This window comes from Sceloporus occidentalis, unplaced genomic scaffold, assembly GCF_023333645.1.
Source record: "Sceloporus occidentalis isolate IW3139 unplaced genomic scaffold, rSceOcc1.0.p SCAF_4, whole genome shotgun sequence".
NCBI lineage: Eukaryota > Metazoa > Chordata > Lepidosauria > Squamata > Phrynosomatidae > Sceloporus > Sceloporus occidentalis.
In genome coordinates this window covers 193,053,093-193,068,953 of record NW_028316984.1, presented here as the reverse complement: position 1 = coordinate 193,068,953, position 15,861 = coordinate 193,053,093, and the positions used below count along the sequence as shown (strand labels likewise).

Below are 15,861 nucleotides of genomic sequence, written 5' to 3'. Positions count from 1 at the left end.
TAAATGTACAATGATTCAACAGTCATACATACTTGAGATAGTTCAGAACTGTAACATTTAATATTTAAATAGTACAATCCTAGGCTACATCCCACATCTACAGTAGGCCCTTGATATCTACTAAGGTTTGGTTCCAGGACACCCATGGATACCAAAATCCATGGGTAATCAAATCCCATTATATACAATGACATAATCAAATGGTGTCCCTTAAATAAAATGGCAAAATCAAAGTTGGCTATTTGGACTTTTAAAAAATATATATTTTCAAGCCATAGATGGTGAAATCCATGGATGCAGAATCCATGGATACACAGGGCTGACTATACTTTTTATACAGAAATACCCAGTGAGGTATATTGGTTAGTAAGTGTATCCTCTATTTAACTAATGGCTTCTGTTTCTCTAAGAATCATGTTGTTTTTACTGCCAGAATCAAAAGAGCAGAGTTGCTAGTTCTGTGGATGTAGCCCAACAGAGCTTTTGGCCTGGGTTTCTTACAACAAATTTCGCCATTTGAAATTGAGGTGACTTTCTCTTCTGAATTGTGTCACATGACAAAAATGTATGAATCACATTAGAGAGTCTAGTATTTTAAAATAAAAGAATTTTGGGGTGTTTGCCTCCAGAGCTCATCATTACTGAAATGCATGACATGAAAAATGAACTCTTATTCTGACCATGTATGATTACCCAAAACCAATATGCTCAGATGTTCAGATGCCAGAAACACAATCACTTCATCATTAAGGAGAAAGAACCCACCAATCTCTTGGTGAAACTTGCGAAACACATGCAAAATGTTTCCTAATGACTGAGATTGTGTGAAATCAGTTGTATCCTATATGTCACTCAAAGTTTCCCAAGGCGATCCACCAACTAACTGTCTAGCTTGGTTTACACAAAATATGAATAAATAAACATAATCCAGGCTAATCCAGCAAAATCCACAGTCTATGTACACCAGGCATAACATATATAAAAACCATGCCATTTGTCCCCAATCAGTTACATTTCTTGAAAACAAAAAAACTTCAAGCAGTGAGCTGAAAGAGCCTGGTGATGGAACTGAACAACATTTCTGCCTCCAAAAATGTGTGAGAGGCTATACTAACCTAACAAGGCTTGATGACATACAGTACCCTTCGCTTTGCTTGTGGGAACCCCGAGTCTCACAAAAGACACGACTTTCACCAAGTCGCAAACTGCCCGGAGTTCCCGAAGTTTCCTCATTAGTTTCACCTGCTGCTTTGGACAAGCTGAAATTTCAGACAAAAGATGATGCACTATAATTGGAGAAGGATGATTAAGGAAAAGACAGAGAAACATTTTAACTGGGGTGCAACTAATGACTGTATGAATAGCACTTCTTCTAGATCCTTCAATGTCAAAGCCTTGGATGTATCAAGATATCTGAAGAAGAAAAGCTATAAAGACTGAAAGGGTGTGGTCACTTTGCTTAGAGATTTCAAGAAAGGCTAGATGTGAGTCATGAGGGTTAATGTCAAAGGCAATCTTGACTGTCTAGATTCCAGATACTATCTTCAAGCAAAGTGATGGCTGTTGTTGTGTATAGTATTTGTTTTTTTTAATTGTATCTTTTACTACTGAAACTCTTGATACATTTAAGTCTTTAAAAACATAGAGCCAAAAGAAGTTCTGTGAGGAATGCAATTTCACAAGCTACGCAATGGGTACTGTATCTCATAAAGGGGGGGAAAACAATCATCTATATGTCTTGCAAGGGCCAGGCTAATGAGCATGCAGGAGGGAAAAATGAGGCATTGCAATCAATCGTGTGTGAATATTATGCAATTACTGCAAAGTGTAAAAAGGAAAAAAGGGGGGAGAAAAAGAACTGGAAACTAAAACAGCAGGCTTTAGGCACAGCTGACAAAAAAAAAGAACTTTAAAAAGTTACCGCTGGCGATCTGACTTGTAAGTGGCTGTCAGCTCATCAAACATGGCGCTGTTCATTTCCATAAATGCCTTCAACACATTGTATACTAAAGCCACAATAGCCCTGCAAAATATGAAAGAAAAGTCAGAGTCCACTAATTTACAGTTCAAACAGGACCAAAAACACATTGCTGGAACCTTGTTCTGTACTCTTGTGACAGCCAAATTCCTTCTATTTCATTCCTGAAAGAAAGGTCTATGTTTATTGAATTTCTCCACCACAATCAAGGGGTGAACAGACTAAACACACAGCCACCAGCGGTTAGAATTCACATATGTGCAAGCCTAAATCCATGAAATCTTGTGAAATATTATAAGTGGGAAGGGCAAACTCAGCCTATCATTTGTAAAACCTACACAGAGAAATCATGTGTAAACCATCATACAAGGTATAGTTACTTATTACTTTTTTCATGCTTGACTTATATAATTCTTTGAGAAAGGCTTCAAGGCATGTTAGATCTTCCTTCTTTTATTTGAATTTCAAGATCCACCAATTTCAGCCAAGTGCAAAAGACAAACACTTAAAATGAGAGGACAAGCTGTCTCTAAGCATATTCTAAGCCCAGGAATTTGTCTGGAATACCAGAAGTGATCTAAGCTCTCAACCTTTTCACAGTGAAGTCCATTCTTGAATATGCATCACTTAAACAGCTTAACAAAAGCAACATAGGTATACATCAGTTAACTAAGTAGATGTGTTCCTGGTTATTACTTCTTTAACAGAAAATGTGATACCAGCGGCAGAAATAACATGGAAAGAAAAGGAATAGCTTTCTACATCATAAAAAAGAAGAGCAGTTCACATTTTTCCACAGATTTTTTAATTCAAAGCTAACAACATGCACATAGAATGTGAGATGAAACAACCAGGCCAAGTAAGCCTTGGGTGCGTTACAGAGCGCCCAAAAACAGCACTCTGCCGGCGCCGCTGGTTACTGCGTCCAGGAACTGCAGCGGACAAACTGTGCGATTCCCAGACGCAACAAAAAGAAGCCGTAAAAACCGGCTTCTTTTTGCGCCCCAGAAGTGGTGCCGCAAGTTGCTAGTCGCACACTCACAACGTCATTTCTGCTGTGCAACGTACGGATGCTAGGTGTCCGTGATGTCAAGATAGTGGTGCCCGTGTAGAACGGGCGCCGCCATTTTGTACGTGCTGAGCGCGTACTAGGATTAAGGGCATCCGGAAAGGACGCCCCTTTCTAACCCTAGTACGTGCTTGGCTCGTACTTTTGGCCCACGCGGAATGGGCCTTGGATAAGTAAACAAAATCATTTTGAACCTTGTACAGTCCACTTGAAGGTTTCGTCAAAAATGCATCCAAGGGCAATTTTTTATCTCTCTAACCTCCCCTTTGTTACCAAACTTAAAGATCTATTGGCGGTGGGTTATTTAACATGCTGGGGGGGGGGGGAGTGTCTAGTGAGGATGGCTCATCAGGTCCCCTTTGTCTGTTTTTGCTGTTCACACATACTCCATATGGGAATCTAGGGGCAGCTAGTGTTTACCTTGCCTCTCATAGGCAGGCACACACTTCTACAGTAGCATCAGCTACAACAGAGGGCCATTCTTTCCCAGCTTTATTGTATTGTTTACTGCAGATACACTGCTGTAGCCTGACACAGAAAGTCTGTGTTTCTCCAGACTTCCTTCACCATCCTCTCAATGCCAATGTTCCTTAAAAAAAATCCTGCTAGACAATGAATGAGGAGAAAAGGAGGTTAGGCAGATGTTAGAAGACTGTAAAAAGGAGTTTCCTTGTCAGAGGCTTTGTTAACTGAAGTATGCCTTTATTGGAATTGCTCCTATTAAACAATCACAAGTCATAACCCTTTCCCATTGCACCCAGAAATCTATCAGTACAGTAATTTCAATCTCTCTTTGGCCCACACTGTGCACATGGGTTTTCTAAAGCAGAGCTGCAAGCACAGTATCTACTAGTTCTAAGATGGTCAAGATCTATAATGGAAAATACAACTCTGTATCTCAACCAATATTTGTACAAGTTTGAGAGTTCTTTTGGAAATTCTGCCAGGTCATCTCTATATTCTAACAGTTATAAACACCTCTATGTTTCTAAATGACCGTGCATACATAAAGTAACACACAGACAAGAAGGTACATTCTAACCACACAGGAATATTTTTCCTCATAGCTCCACAGATATCTTACCTTTGGTTTCTCACACTCTAAGAATCTCAGAAGGTTAGTTTATCATACTGTGTTGTATATGGAGAGTACTGTGTACTTGAGTACACAGCAACTTTCCCAGTTATTGTATGGTATCCCAGAAACTTGTTCCCTGCAGATAAAAGTCTCTAATGTTCTGACTGTGCAGTTCCTAAGTTAAGTACTTATTGCCTCATTATTGTCATACTGTTGACACTTCTTGCCAAGATGTTATTCCGTTAAATGTTTTTATTGTTATTAATTTGTATTGATGGGAGGGAGGGTAGAAGGGTGGGTTTTTGGGGGGGACTGCTCCGTTATTATTTTCTGTGATTTTTGTAATTCTAATTTTCCTTGCTGTTACCTGCCTCGATCCTTAAATGGGAGAAGTGGGATACAAATAAATAAATAAATAAATAAATAAATAAATAAATAAATAAAATGTACATTCTATGTTAGGTTTAGTTATGCTATAAAACCTGGAGGAGGTATAATATGTTTAAGTCACAGACTTTACATTCAGTTGTTTAGGAGGCAGTATTTAAAAGGTAGAAATGTAAGATACCTGTTGAAAGTTAAGTAGTAACCCATAGCCACCCAACAGGCAAAAAGAAAGAAAAACCACTTACGGATTCCAGTGTTCTTTAGAAATCCTGTACAGACTGGAAAACATGATGGGAAGTATTACATTGGAATTTTCCTCTATCAAACTCATGATGTATTCATTATTCCAATAGTATAATGCTCTCTCAGCCACCTTGGAGGAAGGGGGAAATCAAAAGATGGTTATTTTCAAAGTGCTGTAACTTTCCCAAGAAAAGGTGAGGGGAAAGGATAGGGCAAAAGATGTCTGTCCAAGTGACAAAAATTATTTGTATGTGCATGAAATCCTTTTATCAGCTCTACAACTTGCATGACTACAGAAAAATGTCAAAACAAATTTAAAATGTTCAAAATGGAGACGTATCTGAATGTACAGTTTTATTTAAAAAATACTGTAAAGTTTTAAGTTGCATGTCAAGGCACAGAAACCTTCAAACAAGTATAACATTTGGCACTATGATGAGAAAGATTTCTTGATGTTCATCACAAAGTTATGCACATCATACGTATAATAGAAACAAAAGCCTCTCAGACTGATACTGACTTAAAATTAGCACAAACAATAGCAATAGTAGCTTCATTTATATACCACCACATACCAACTAAGCAATCTCTAAGTGGTTTACAATGTGTAAGCTAATTGCCCCCAACAAGCTGGGTACTCATTTTAGCAACCTCAGAAGGATGCAAGCCTGAGTCGAGCCTGAGCCCTGGCTGGTACTGAACTCACAACCTTGAGGTTTGTGAATGAGTGGCTGCAGTACAGGCATTTAACCACTGCTCCACCAGGGCTCCTGTTTATGGGTAACGACATATACTGAAAATGAGGTTGCTTTCTATTATACTGGGGGGCATGCAACACTGAGGAAAAAATAATTCTGAGGCCATACATTTAGTCGATAGCATTACAAGAAAAGAGATTTGAAAGAATCCTTCAGCACTAGAATAGACTGCCTCAGGGGGTGAGGGTGACTCTCCTTCTTTGGAGGTCTTTAAACAGAAGCTGGATGGGCATCTTTCAGGAGAGCTGTAGCCTTTTCCTACATGGCAAGGGTTTTGACTGGATGGCCCTTCTGGCTTCTTCCAACTCTTGAGTTTCTATCATTTTGTGTTGAGCCTGGGCCTCCTAAACCAAAGTGTACATCTATCCACTGGACCATCTGGGTTATGTTACTATTGGGATATGTGTTAGAACTATGAAGAAGAAGCATTGTGTGCATTGTAAATAAGGCTTTCTCAATCAAGAAAACCACTGCATCCCTGGTTCTCTTTAAGAAGAATCTGAAAACATATCTTTTCCTGCAAGCCTTTCCACCCTAAATGGTTTTTTTAAAAAAAATTTATTCTTTACCCTTTATCATCGACCCTGGAATCTGTACTTTGACTTCCCAACTGCCTACCCCTTGTATTTGACTTTGTGTTTTAACTCTGTTTTTAACTTTGTATTGTTATATTTTTCCTGTGTATGTATGCCGCCTTGATCAGGTTACTGGAAAGGCGGGCTACAAATAAAACCTATTATTATTATTATTATTATTATTATTATTATTATTATTATTAAGAACTTCTGGACAAAGCAAGGCACATTACTTTTTTATTATTTATATTTCAAACAGGAAGACAATCTAATGAAGTAATATCATCTGTACTATGCGCCAGCCTTCTCCAACCTGATATTTGGGCTCTAATAACAATCAATATGACAAATGGTGATTGATAATGGAGCTTCTTAAAAGTATAAACATACAGGATAAAAATTGTTAAATAAAATAAAGAACTTTTCTATATGCAAACATGATCTACTTCTTCCCCCCTCTATATAGTCTTCCAGGATTTCTTTACCTACAGTGACCTCCAATTTTTTGGAATACATAATTTTGGAATGCAGCATTTCATATCAAAATATCTGAACCAGTGCAATGATTCAGTGCTAACTGTAGAAAGCAAATCCAGGAGGTAGGTACTAATTACACACTAAGGGGTTTATTAAGTCTTACATATGAATATCGATAAGAAAGATACTATACAGCATTTTAAAAATAAGACAACACTTCAGATGAGGGATGTAGAATGAAGATGTTGCTGGAGAGTGCAGTGAGGCAGTCACTATGCCCCTTTCCTACTCTGTCCATTATATCTGCCAAATCATCATCACAATCATCACTATCACCATCCTATACAGTCAGCCCTCTGTATCCACAGATTCTTTATTCCACAGTTTGACAATATTTTTTAAAAAGTATAAATTCCAAATAGAAAACCTTGGTTTCGCCATTTTATTTAAGTGACACCATTTTACTATGCCATTTATTTAATGGGACTTGATAGGGAGAAAAGTGGGAGATAAGGCTGCTTCAGTGATCTGAAATCTGCTCTTCCAAAGTGCATGTTTAAAAAATGGTGCTAGAGCTTCCTATATATAACACACAATTTGCTTTTTGAGTTTCTAGCTGCAATACTGACCTGAAAATGAGGACTAGAGACACACTTAGCTATTTGTTTAAACAAGGGTTCTTGAATTTTGACGAATTGTGAAGGTTCAATCACATCTAATATCTCTTCTAGCTCCCCAAGGAACATGACCTAAAGTGGGGGGGAAAAGATTAAATTCAGAGGTCTTCTGTGTGCAATTTTTCAAAGAGATGTTGAGGAAAGCATAACTCAGCTTCAAGCATGTAACCATTGGAGAACACATTTGGTGGCATCTGGGCCCCTCCAAAGAAATGCAGTTCCATGAAGGCCCCCCCCAGCAAGGTGCTACACACACACACACACACACACACACACACACACACACACAGCAGTCTAACAACCAAAAACCCAAACCCTATTTTTGTTGTTTTGCATAACCATAAGTAGTTTTTCCTCCCAAACAGAAGTGACCTTTCAGTCACATCCAGTGCAGCCATCAGGAAGTTAAAGCTGTTTGATAGTGGAGCACACTCCCTTCGGAGATTTTTAAACAGAGGCTAGATGGCTATCTGTCGGGGGTGCTTTGACTGTGTGTTCCTGCATGAGAGAGGATGGACTGGATGGCCCTTGTGGTCTCTTCCAATGCTATGATTCTATGATTCTGTCTCAACAACCCAGAACAGCCTGGAATAGCAGCCAGAAGATACGTGGAGCGCTGGGACTACATCAGTGTGCTACTGTTGAACACGATCTCAGCTAGTATCTGAAAAGGGTTATTTTCCTTTTGTGCATTATCTGTTTTGGAGTGGGCAAACTCCTGGAGTCTGAGGACCATTTTACCCTCAAGGACCCAGGCCTTCCATTGAGCTGACCTGTTGTGCTGCAAGCAAACAGGGAACTATTTGCATAAGGGGATACTGGATACCTTCCTACGTAAGCATATAAAAAGTACTACCATATGGATAATCCAGAATTAGTAATGCCCTCTAAGGGTTCTTGCCACTATTTGCAATTATCAATAGACTTAGAAAATAAACATGGAAATTAACACCTTTTACAGGTAGAGAAACTTCAACACTTCATTCTGCATACAAGTTTAACTCCCAGACTTCCAAATGTCATACTTAAATACAAACATTTCCAGCAGCTCTTAAAACATTTACATTATTAAGAACAAAGTTGAGTAGGCAGATTTTTTCCCAGATGGTGTTGAGGAGGTAACTATTATTTTACTCCTACAACAAAAGCTACATAAAATAGCTATTGTTCAAAATCTTAAATAAGGCCGCTGACAAATACCGTGCAAGGCAAAGGGCTTATGACATCTAAGTAGTCAATTATGCATATCAAAAAGGAATGCACATACAGTACCATCATTTAGCAGGAGTGTCCCAGCTTCATGTTTCCTCACAGGAAGCAGTTTGCACTGCCACACAAAGTGCAGTTTATTGCATTTTTATTCCATCTAGAGAGTTCAGTGTAGCATATATGTTTGTCCTCCCTTTTTCTTCTCACAACAATCCTGTGAGATAGTCTCACCTGACAGATAATAACTGGCTCAAGCTCTTCTAGGGAGCATCACAGCTGAGTGAGGATTTGAATCAGTATCTCCCAAATACAGCACTTTAACTACTATAATCATAATGACTCCAAACCTTAGAACTTATTAAAAAGTCTACCATAACCATAGTGACTCTAGACTTTAGAATTTATGATGAAGTCCACAAAAGGCATAGTGTAAAGGTTCCTCTCTATTACTGACACAGCAATTCATAATTTGATAGCAGTAGTTTCCAAAAGTGCCATGCTTCAAGAGCCAGGTAGAATAAATGGGTTTGAGAGAGCATGACACAGTCCTCTGAGTTGAGAGGAAAAGTTTAAATTTATGTCCATAAATATCTCATAAACTCTAATATATATATAAAAATGTCATTTAGGCTGATGTAACTAAGTCAAAGGGTCTGACTAGTATATTCTTACTAGCATTACTTCACCGTATGTGCCTGTCAGTAGAATTAAAAATGCCAAGCATGTGCTCTATTACTGACAAAGGTCGTTTTTCTTCTCTATATGTTTATTGACACAGACAGGAAAACCCTGGACTTAGTGACTTACTCTGGGGTGTTTAATGACTCCAATTAGAATTCCTACATATTGTGGGTATAACAATGTGCATCCATACAGAAGTGTGCAGAACCACAATATCCAAACATCTGGAGCCATAAAAGATGTTCTCATGAAATGAAACAAATAATAATAATAATAATAATAATAATAATAATAATAATAATACGTTTTATTTATAGACCGCTATACCGCAATGATCATAGCTGTCAGCCCTCTTTTTTAATATTAAAAGTCGTAACCAACACTATTTTTGTGTCTTAAAAATACTACTACTTTTGTCTAGTGAAAAATCTGAAAGTGGCAGAAACTTGGGGACAGTTTACTTATCAAAGAGAAAGTGTTATAAAATGCTATCCTGTATAGCTGTGTAAACTCCGCAACAAAATGTGGATCTAGGGAATTAAAATATCCAATCTGCCAGGATGAGGATTTCATGCTATCAATGCAGTCATACATTCCTATAGTTTGTTATGAGTTTGTTGTATACAGATCACGCTACTAAGTTGTGAGGATGCAAAACCTATGAACATCAGGGGATCTTAATTCTTTGTGTCTGCAAATTTAGGCCAGCACTTTTATTCTCACAGTCATATAACCAGTGATGGACTCCTTTTTCCCTCGATTTCATTTAAAACAGGAAGTCAATATGTGCCCCATAACTTACCTCTTTCTGACTGCACGTTTTCGGCCAGAACTTCATTAAACCTCTAATGACCTAAATTAAAGCAGAGAAAATAAACAGACTGTAAATACATGGCTCTGTAGTGTTAATACTAAGGATTAAAATTTAAATATGTGGAGACACACACACACACACACCATACTTACAGGCTCTGTGAGTGAAGGGTCTTTCTCCAGAAACTGCACTATGCAATATGCCAACTGCAAAGACAGGAAAAACTATGGTAATTAAGATCTTTGATAGAAAGACAAAGGCATCCCATATAGTGCTAAAGTGGATAATCTCCAGTGATTCCCAAACTCTGGCTTTCCAGGTGTTTTGGAATTCGACTCCCAGTATTCCTGACTGTTGGCCAAGCTGGCTTGGGCTTCTGAAAGCTGAGGTCCAAAACACCTTGAGGACCAAAGTTTGGGTATCTCTGACAACACCTCAGATCCTAAAGTGGATCAAGCTGCTTATTGCAGAGCTGGGTGTATTGTTTTCTATTGTTCTATTACTTCCTCCTGCAGCCTCCTGTGGCTCCCAAAACCTGCACTTGGGAGTTTGGAGAACCTCTCTGAAACAGAACAAGATCTAAGTGCATGGGACTGTTCTAGGAAAAGACAAATCAGAAACATTCTCTCTTTAATGACTTCAACTTATGTGGGGCAATCTGCATTCGGCTGGAAACAGCCTACTTTTCAGGGAAAACAATATATGGAAAGATGTGGAATCCCTTCAAAACTGCAAAACAAGCCAAAATACCAAGCTCTTCAATAAACAAAGGCCCAGTACAGACCGCCACTTTGCAGCAGCATAGGGCCGATTTTAGGGCTCCCAAGCCCTACCATGCACCCCCAACGCCATCATGGCTTGCCCCCGTCCACATGGGGGCCGCCATAATGACATACATGCAGCGCAGTCTCCAAATGGTGCCACGGTGCATGTATGTCATCAGTGCGTGTGAGAGCGCCAATGGCGCCCTGGGCACATCCCAGGAAGAACCCACTGGAAGCGGGTTCTTTTTATGCCTCCTCAAGACCGCACCATTTAGTTGGTGCAGCCTCCATGTGGGGCAAAAACGGGCGGCTGCAGACCGCCCTTTCAGCCCCTAAAGCAACTAGATAAATGTGGAATCAAAAGCAATGAAATTCAGCACTGAATACCTCATTGTCCTGGGAGTGTTTTTCTTTTACATTTTTGGCAGCAGTGGGGCATCTCATGAGATGAGCTAGCACAACCAGAAACTGACAGATGAAAAGACTTAAGCTAGCAGGGCTACATCTGCAGGGATCCTGGAAGCAAAGTTTAGAGAGTGCTGCTCCCTATGACTCAGGAATGATATAACATACAGTTGCTGGATGGGAAATTTTGTTGTCAAGCTTAATGAAGCAAGAATAATTTAGGATACAGCGACTAGTTCAGAATTTGTAGAGGTGGGATACTGGTACCCCATGAAATCACTCCTCCCATATGGTTTCTGCAGTTTTACTTCTTTCCTGCCAAGGTCAGATAGAACCCTAGTCTAAGATGTTCAGCATCAGGTGGCATGAGTTCACTGCAATGGGGATGGAGAAAGGAAGAGAATTATCTGACCGGTTTAAATCTAAATCTCATTTAATCAACTGCTGAATTGTAAAGTCAACACTTATGTTAATGTCACTATTTTAATATCTCTATTTTAGTTGGACCTGGCAGTTGGATTTAACCCTCAGGCTGCTGTGCCACCTATCAGTTAGAGAACATATCTAGCTGTCAAACTCAAACTTGGAGTACAAAACAACTTAACAGAAGCATTAACAACGTGAGAGAGGAGGTGACTTGAGAGTAAATGACAGAAACTCATTTTACTTTGCTTCTCATTTCAGAAGTGCTGAATTCACTGATGACAATTTTCATTGTCCATTTAAAACATGCCTGCATTCCCTGCTACACCAAATACTTATGAAAAAATTATTAGCAGTCACTCTGCTTCAGCTTCTTCCTGCTCTTCACTAATCTAGCACTGACTGCTCTGTACAAGCACTTCAGCCTGGTTCAGGATAGACAAAACACTGGAGATCTGCAATTAGTTTTTTTCTCTCTCTACAGTAGTTTAAAAACAACCACAGGTGGGACTGGGTTGATAATGATGAGGTGAGGAAGAGAAAAGGGTTCCTACAACAGTTTACCAATCACTTCCCCAAATTCTCAGCCAAAATAAGCATTTATGTCAGGGGTGGGCAACTGTGGAAGAGTAAGGGGCCATACTGCTCCACTCTTGCAAATAACAAGAAGTAAATGGAAGTCATTCCTGTAAATTTTTGTTTCCAAAAAATAATAATATTATAATAAAATTTTATTTATATTTCCCACCTCTCCCTTCGGATCGAGGTGGGATTACATCAGTTAAAATAACCTCTCTGAGGCCTAAACTGACTCAGGATGGGCTCAAAATGTTGTAAAAATGCTACACACACCCATACCTAGAGGGCATTTTGGGGCAAAAAAAATGTGTCTGATTCCTGAAGGTCTCCAAACTCCTCTATGGGATTTTTTTTAAAATCCTTAGGAGGCCCTGAGGCCACAACAATAGCCCTGGGGACCACATACAGCTGCACTTTACCCACCCCTGTTCTACAGCATCAAGAAGAAACAAACTCACTCAAAGGACTAAAATGATATAAATTATCATCCATTGTCTTTTACAACTCTGATCAGCATTGCACTTTGTGTTGCTTAAGAGTTTGAAAATATGGCTCAGATTTATGACACAGCCTATAAATGAATGTGTGTTTATTGAAATCAGCATTTCATTTCTCTGGAAAATTTCATTAAGTATTTCCAATTTGATACAGCCACAAAACTTGTATAAAAATAAGTAACAAAAGAAATATTAAATAAAATACATTTCCACCTGTGCATGGAAGAGCGATAGGCTCCTAACAGTATGTAGCGGGATCAGCACTTTCACCAAAAATTGTTTGTGCTCTGCTTTAAGAGGTAAAGCAAAGCCATTGATAATACTGAAAAAGAAAAAAGAAAAGAAGTAGTTTTATTATCATGGCACTAACTGTGCATAAAAGAGTACCTGATCACAGTTATACAAGGGATAAACACCGATGGAAGTATACGTGCACGTGTGTGTGTGTATACACACACAATTGCCCCTAAGTATCCCATTCCACAAATTGGAGCCAAACAAGCCCCCTGGGGTTCACTAGGAAGCTGTTGGTGATGAAATGAGCGGGATGGAGGCTAAAGTGTCAATGGCAGAAGACTCGGGGCAAGTCTGACTGAACACGAGCTAGAGCTCATTGGAAGGCCTACACTGTGGCAATGGTGGCAGCAAAAAATATACTTCTCTGCCACCACTGTATCTGCACAGTGTTACCCAGCAGAGCTGTCTCAAGTGGTCAGATGCCTTTTACACTGTGGCCCACAAGAAGAAAATACAGACCACTTGACAGCTCGCTGTCAAGAACTGGCAAAACACTTTGCAGACAAAATTGCTTGGATCTGCTCTGACTTGGATGCTATAGTTGAGAGAGGTCCAGTGAATGTAATATTGGCACCTGCGTGTCCTGTTTTATTGGATATGTTTTAATTCATGTAGCCTGAGCATGTGGACAGGATCCTTAGAGTAATGAGGACTACCACATGTATACTGGATCTTTGCCTTTCTTGGTGCCTGAGAGCAGCTAGAGGGGTACTGGCCAAGTGGATAAAGTGAGTGATGAATGCCTCACTGCTGAAAGACAGGCTTCCATCCTACCTAAAAAAGGCTATGGTGAGGCCATAACTAAAAGACCTCTTTGGATCCCACCATTCTGTATAACTATTGGCGAGTCTCTAATATTCCATTTTTGGGCAAGATTCTGGAGCGAGCTTTAAATTTGCCTGAGAGTAAGACAACAATTGCATTGATAAACACAAAAACATCGATACTAGGAAAGATTCTAGAGCAGACAATTAAACAAAGAGTCTGTGAACATCTAGAAAGCAATTCCCTAATCACAAAAAGTCAACACGTGTTTCAAAGAAGTCATGCCAGACAAACCTGATCTCTTTTTTTGATAAAATTAACAACTTGTTATATGAAGGGAATGCTGTGGATATAGTATATCTTGATTTCAGTAAGGCCTTTGACAAAGTTCCCCATGATATTCTTCCAAACAAGCTTGTAAAATGTGGGCTAGACAAGGCAACTGTCACATGGATTTGTAATTGGTTGACTGACCGAAGCCAAAGGGTGCTCAACAATGGCTCCTTTTCATCCTGGAGAGAAGTGACCAGTGGGGTCCCACAGGGCTCTGTCCTGGGCCCAGTGCTATTCAACATCTTTATCAATGACATGGAGGACAAAATTGGGAGCATACTTATTAAATTTGCAGATGACACCAAATTAAGGGGAGTAGCTAATACCCCAGAGGACAGGATCAAGATTCAAAATGACCTGAACAGACTAGAAAACTGGGCCATAGCTAACAAAATGAAATTCAACACGAGAAATGTAACGTACTGCACTTAGGGAGGAAAAACGAAAAGCACAGATATAGGATGGGGGACACCTGGCTGAATGAAACTACGTGTGAAAGGGATCTAGCAGTCCAAGTAGACCATAAGTTGAACATGAGTCAAAAATGTGATGCAGCAGCAAACAAGGCCAATGCGATTTTAGGCTGCATCAATAGAAGTATAGTGTCTAGATCAAGGGAAGTAATAGTGCCACTATATTCTGCTCTGGTCAGGCCCCACCTGGAATATTGTGTTCAGTTCTGGGCACCACAATTCAAAAAGGACATTGAGAAACTGGAGCGTGTCCAGAGGAGGGTGACTAAAATGGTGAAAGGTCTGGAAACCTTGCCTTATGAGGAACGACTCAGGGAGCTGGGGATGTTTAGCTTGGAGAAAAGAAGGTTAAGAGGTGATATGATAGCCCTGTTTTAATATTTGAAGGGATGTCATATTGAGGAGGGAGCAAGCTTTTTTTCTGCTGCTCCAGAGACTAGGACCTGAAGCAATGGATGCAAGCTACAGAAAAAGAGATTCCACCTCAACATTAGGAGGAACTTCCTGACAGTAAGGGCTGTTCGACAGTGGAACAAACTCCCTCGGAGTGTAGTGGAGTCTCCTTCCTTGGAGGTCTTCAAGCAGAGGCTGGATGGCCATCTGTCGGGGATGCTTTGATTGTGACTCCGTGCATAGCAGGGGGTTGGACTGGATGGCCCTTGTGGTCTCTTCCAACTCTATGATTCTATGATTCCCCAACAGATGGCCATCCAGCCTCTGCTTAAAGACCTCCAAAGGAGGAGACTCCACTAGACTCTGAGGAAAGAGTGTGTTCCACTGCCAAACAGCCCTTACTGTCAGGAAGTTCTTCTTAATGTTGAGGTGGAATCTCTTTTCCTGTAGTTTGCATCCACTGCTCCGGGTTCTAGTCTCTGGAGCAGCAGAAAACAAGTTAGCTCCCTCCTCAATATGACATCCCTTCAAGTATTTAAGCACGGCTATCATATTACCCCTTAACCTTCTCTTCTCCATGCTAAACATTCCCTGCTCCCTAAGCCGTTCCTCATAGGGCATGGTTTCCAGACACTTCACCATTTTAGTCACCCTCCTTTGGACACGCTCGTTTCTCAACACTATTTTTAAATTGTGGTGCCCAGAACTGGACACAGTATTCCAGGTGGGGCCTGAGCAGAGCAGACTAGAGTGGCACTATTACTTCCCTTGATCTAGACACTATACTTCTATTGATGCAGCCTAAAATCGCATTGGCCTTGTTAGCTGTCGCATTACACTGTTGATTCATGTTCAATTTGTGGTCTACTTGGACTCCTAGATCCCTTTCACACATAGTCTCGTTCAGCCAGGTGTCCCCCATCCTATATCTGTGCTTTTCATTTTTCTGCCCTAAGTGTAGATTCACTATCATCTACATGGCTATA

The 15,861-nt window shown here is 39.9% G+C and overlaps 1 protein-coding gene across 8 annotated transcripts in view; it reads right to left on the bottom strand.

The window, feature by feature from the left end:
* The window catches only part of LOC149315209 (serine/threonine-protein phosphatase 2A 56 kDa regulatory subunit epsilon isoform), a 108,866-nt gene that overhangs the window by 4,005 nt on the left and 89,000 nt on the right, over positions 1–15,861 (bottom strand). For 6 of the 8 annotated variants that reach the window (XM_089522738.1, XM_089522745.1, XM_089522744.1 and 3 more), the window contains 7 exons: positions 12,828–12,936; positions 10,099–10,152; positions 9,935–9,985; positions 7,195–7,314; positions 4,758–4,885; positions 1,922–2,023; positions 1,116–1,259 (listed from right to left, as the gene is read on the bottom strand). In XM_089522738.1, the coding sequence (XP_089378864.1) occupies positions 1,116–1,259; positions 1,922–2,023; positions 4,758–4,885; positions 7,195–7,314; positions 9,935–9,985; positions 10,099–10,152; positions 12,828–12,936 (708 nt within the window). The remainder of the gene's footprint in view (positions 1–1,115; positions 1,260–1,921; positions 2,024–4,757; positions 4,886–7,194; positions 7,315–9,934; positions 9,986–10,098; positions 10,153–12,827; positions 12,937–15,861) is intronic. The other 2 variants (XM_089522737.1, XM_089522739.1) reach the window with 2 other exon arrangements.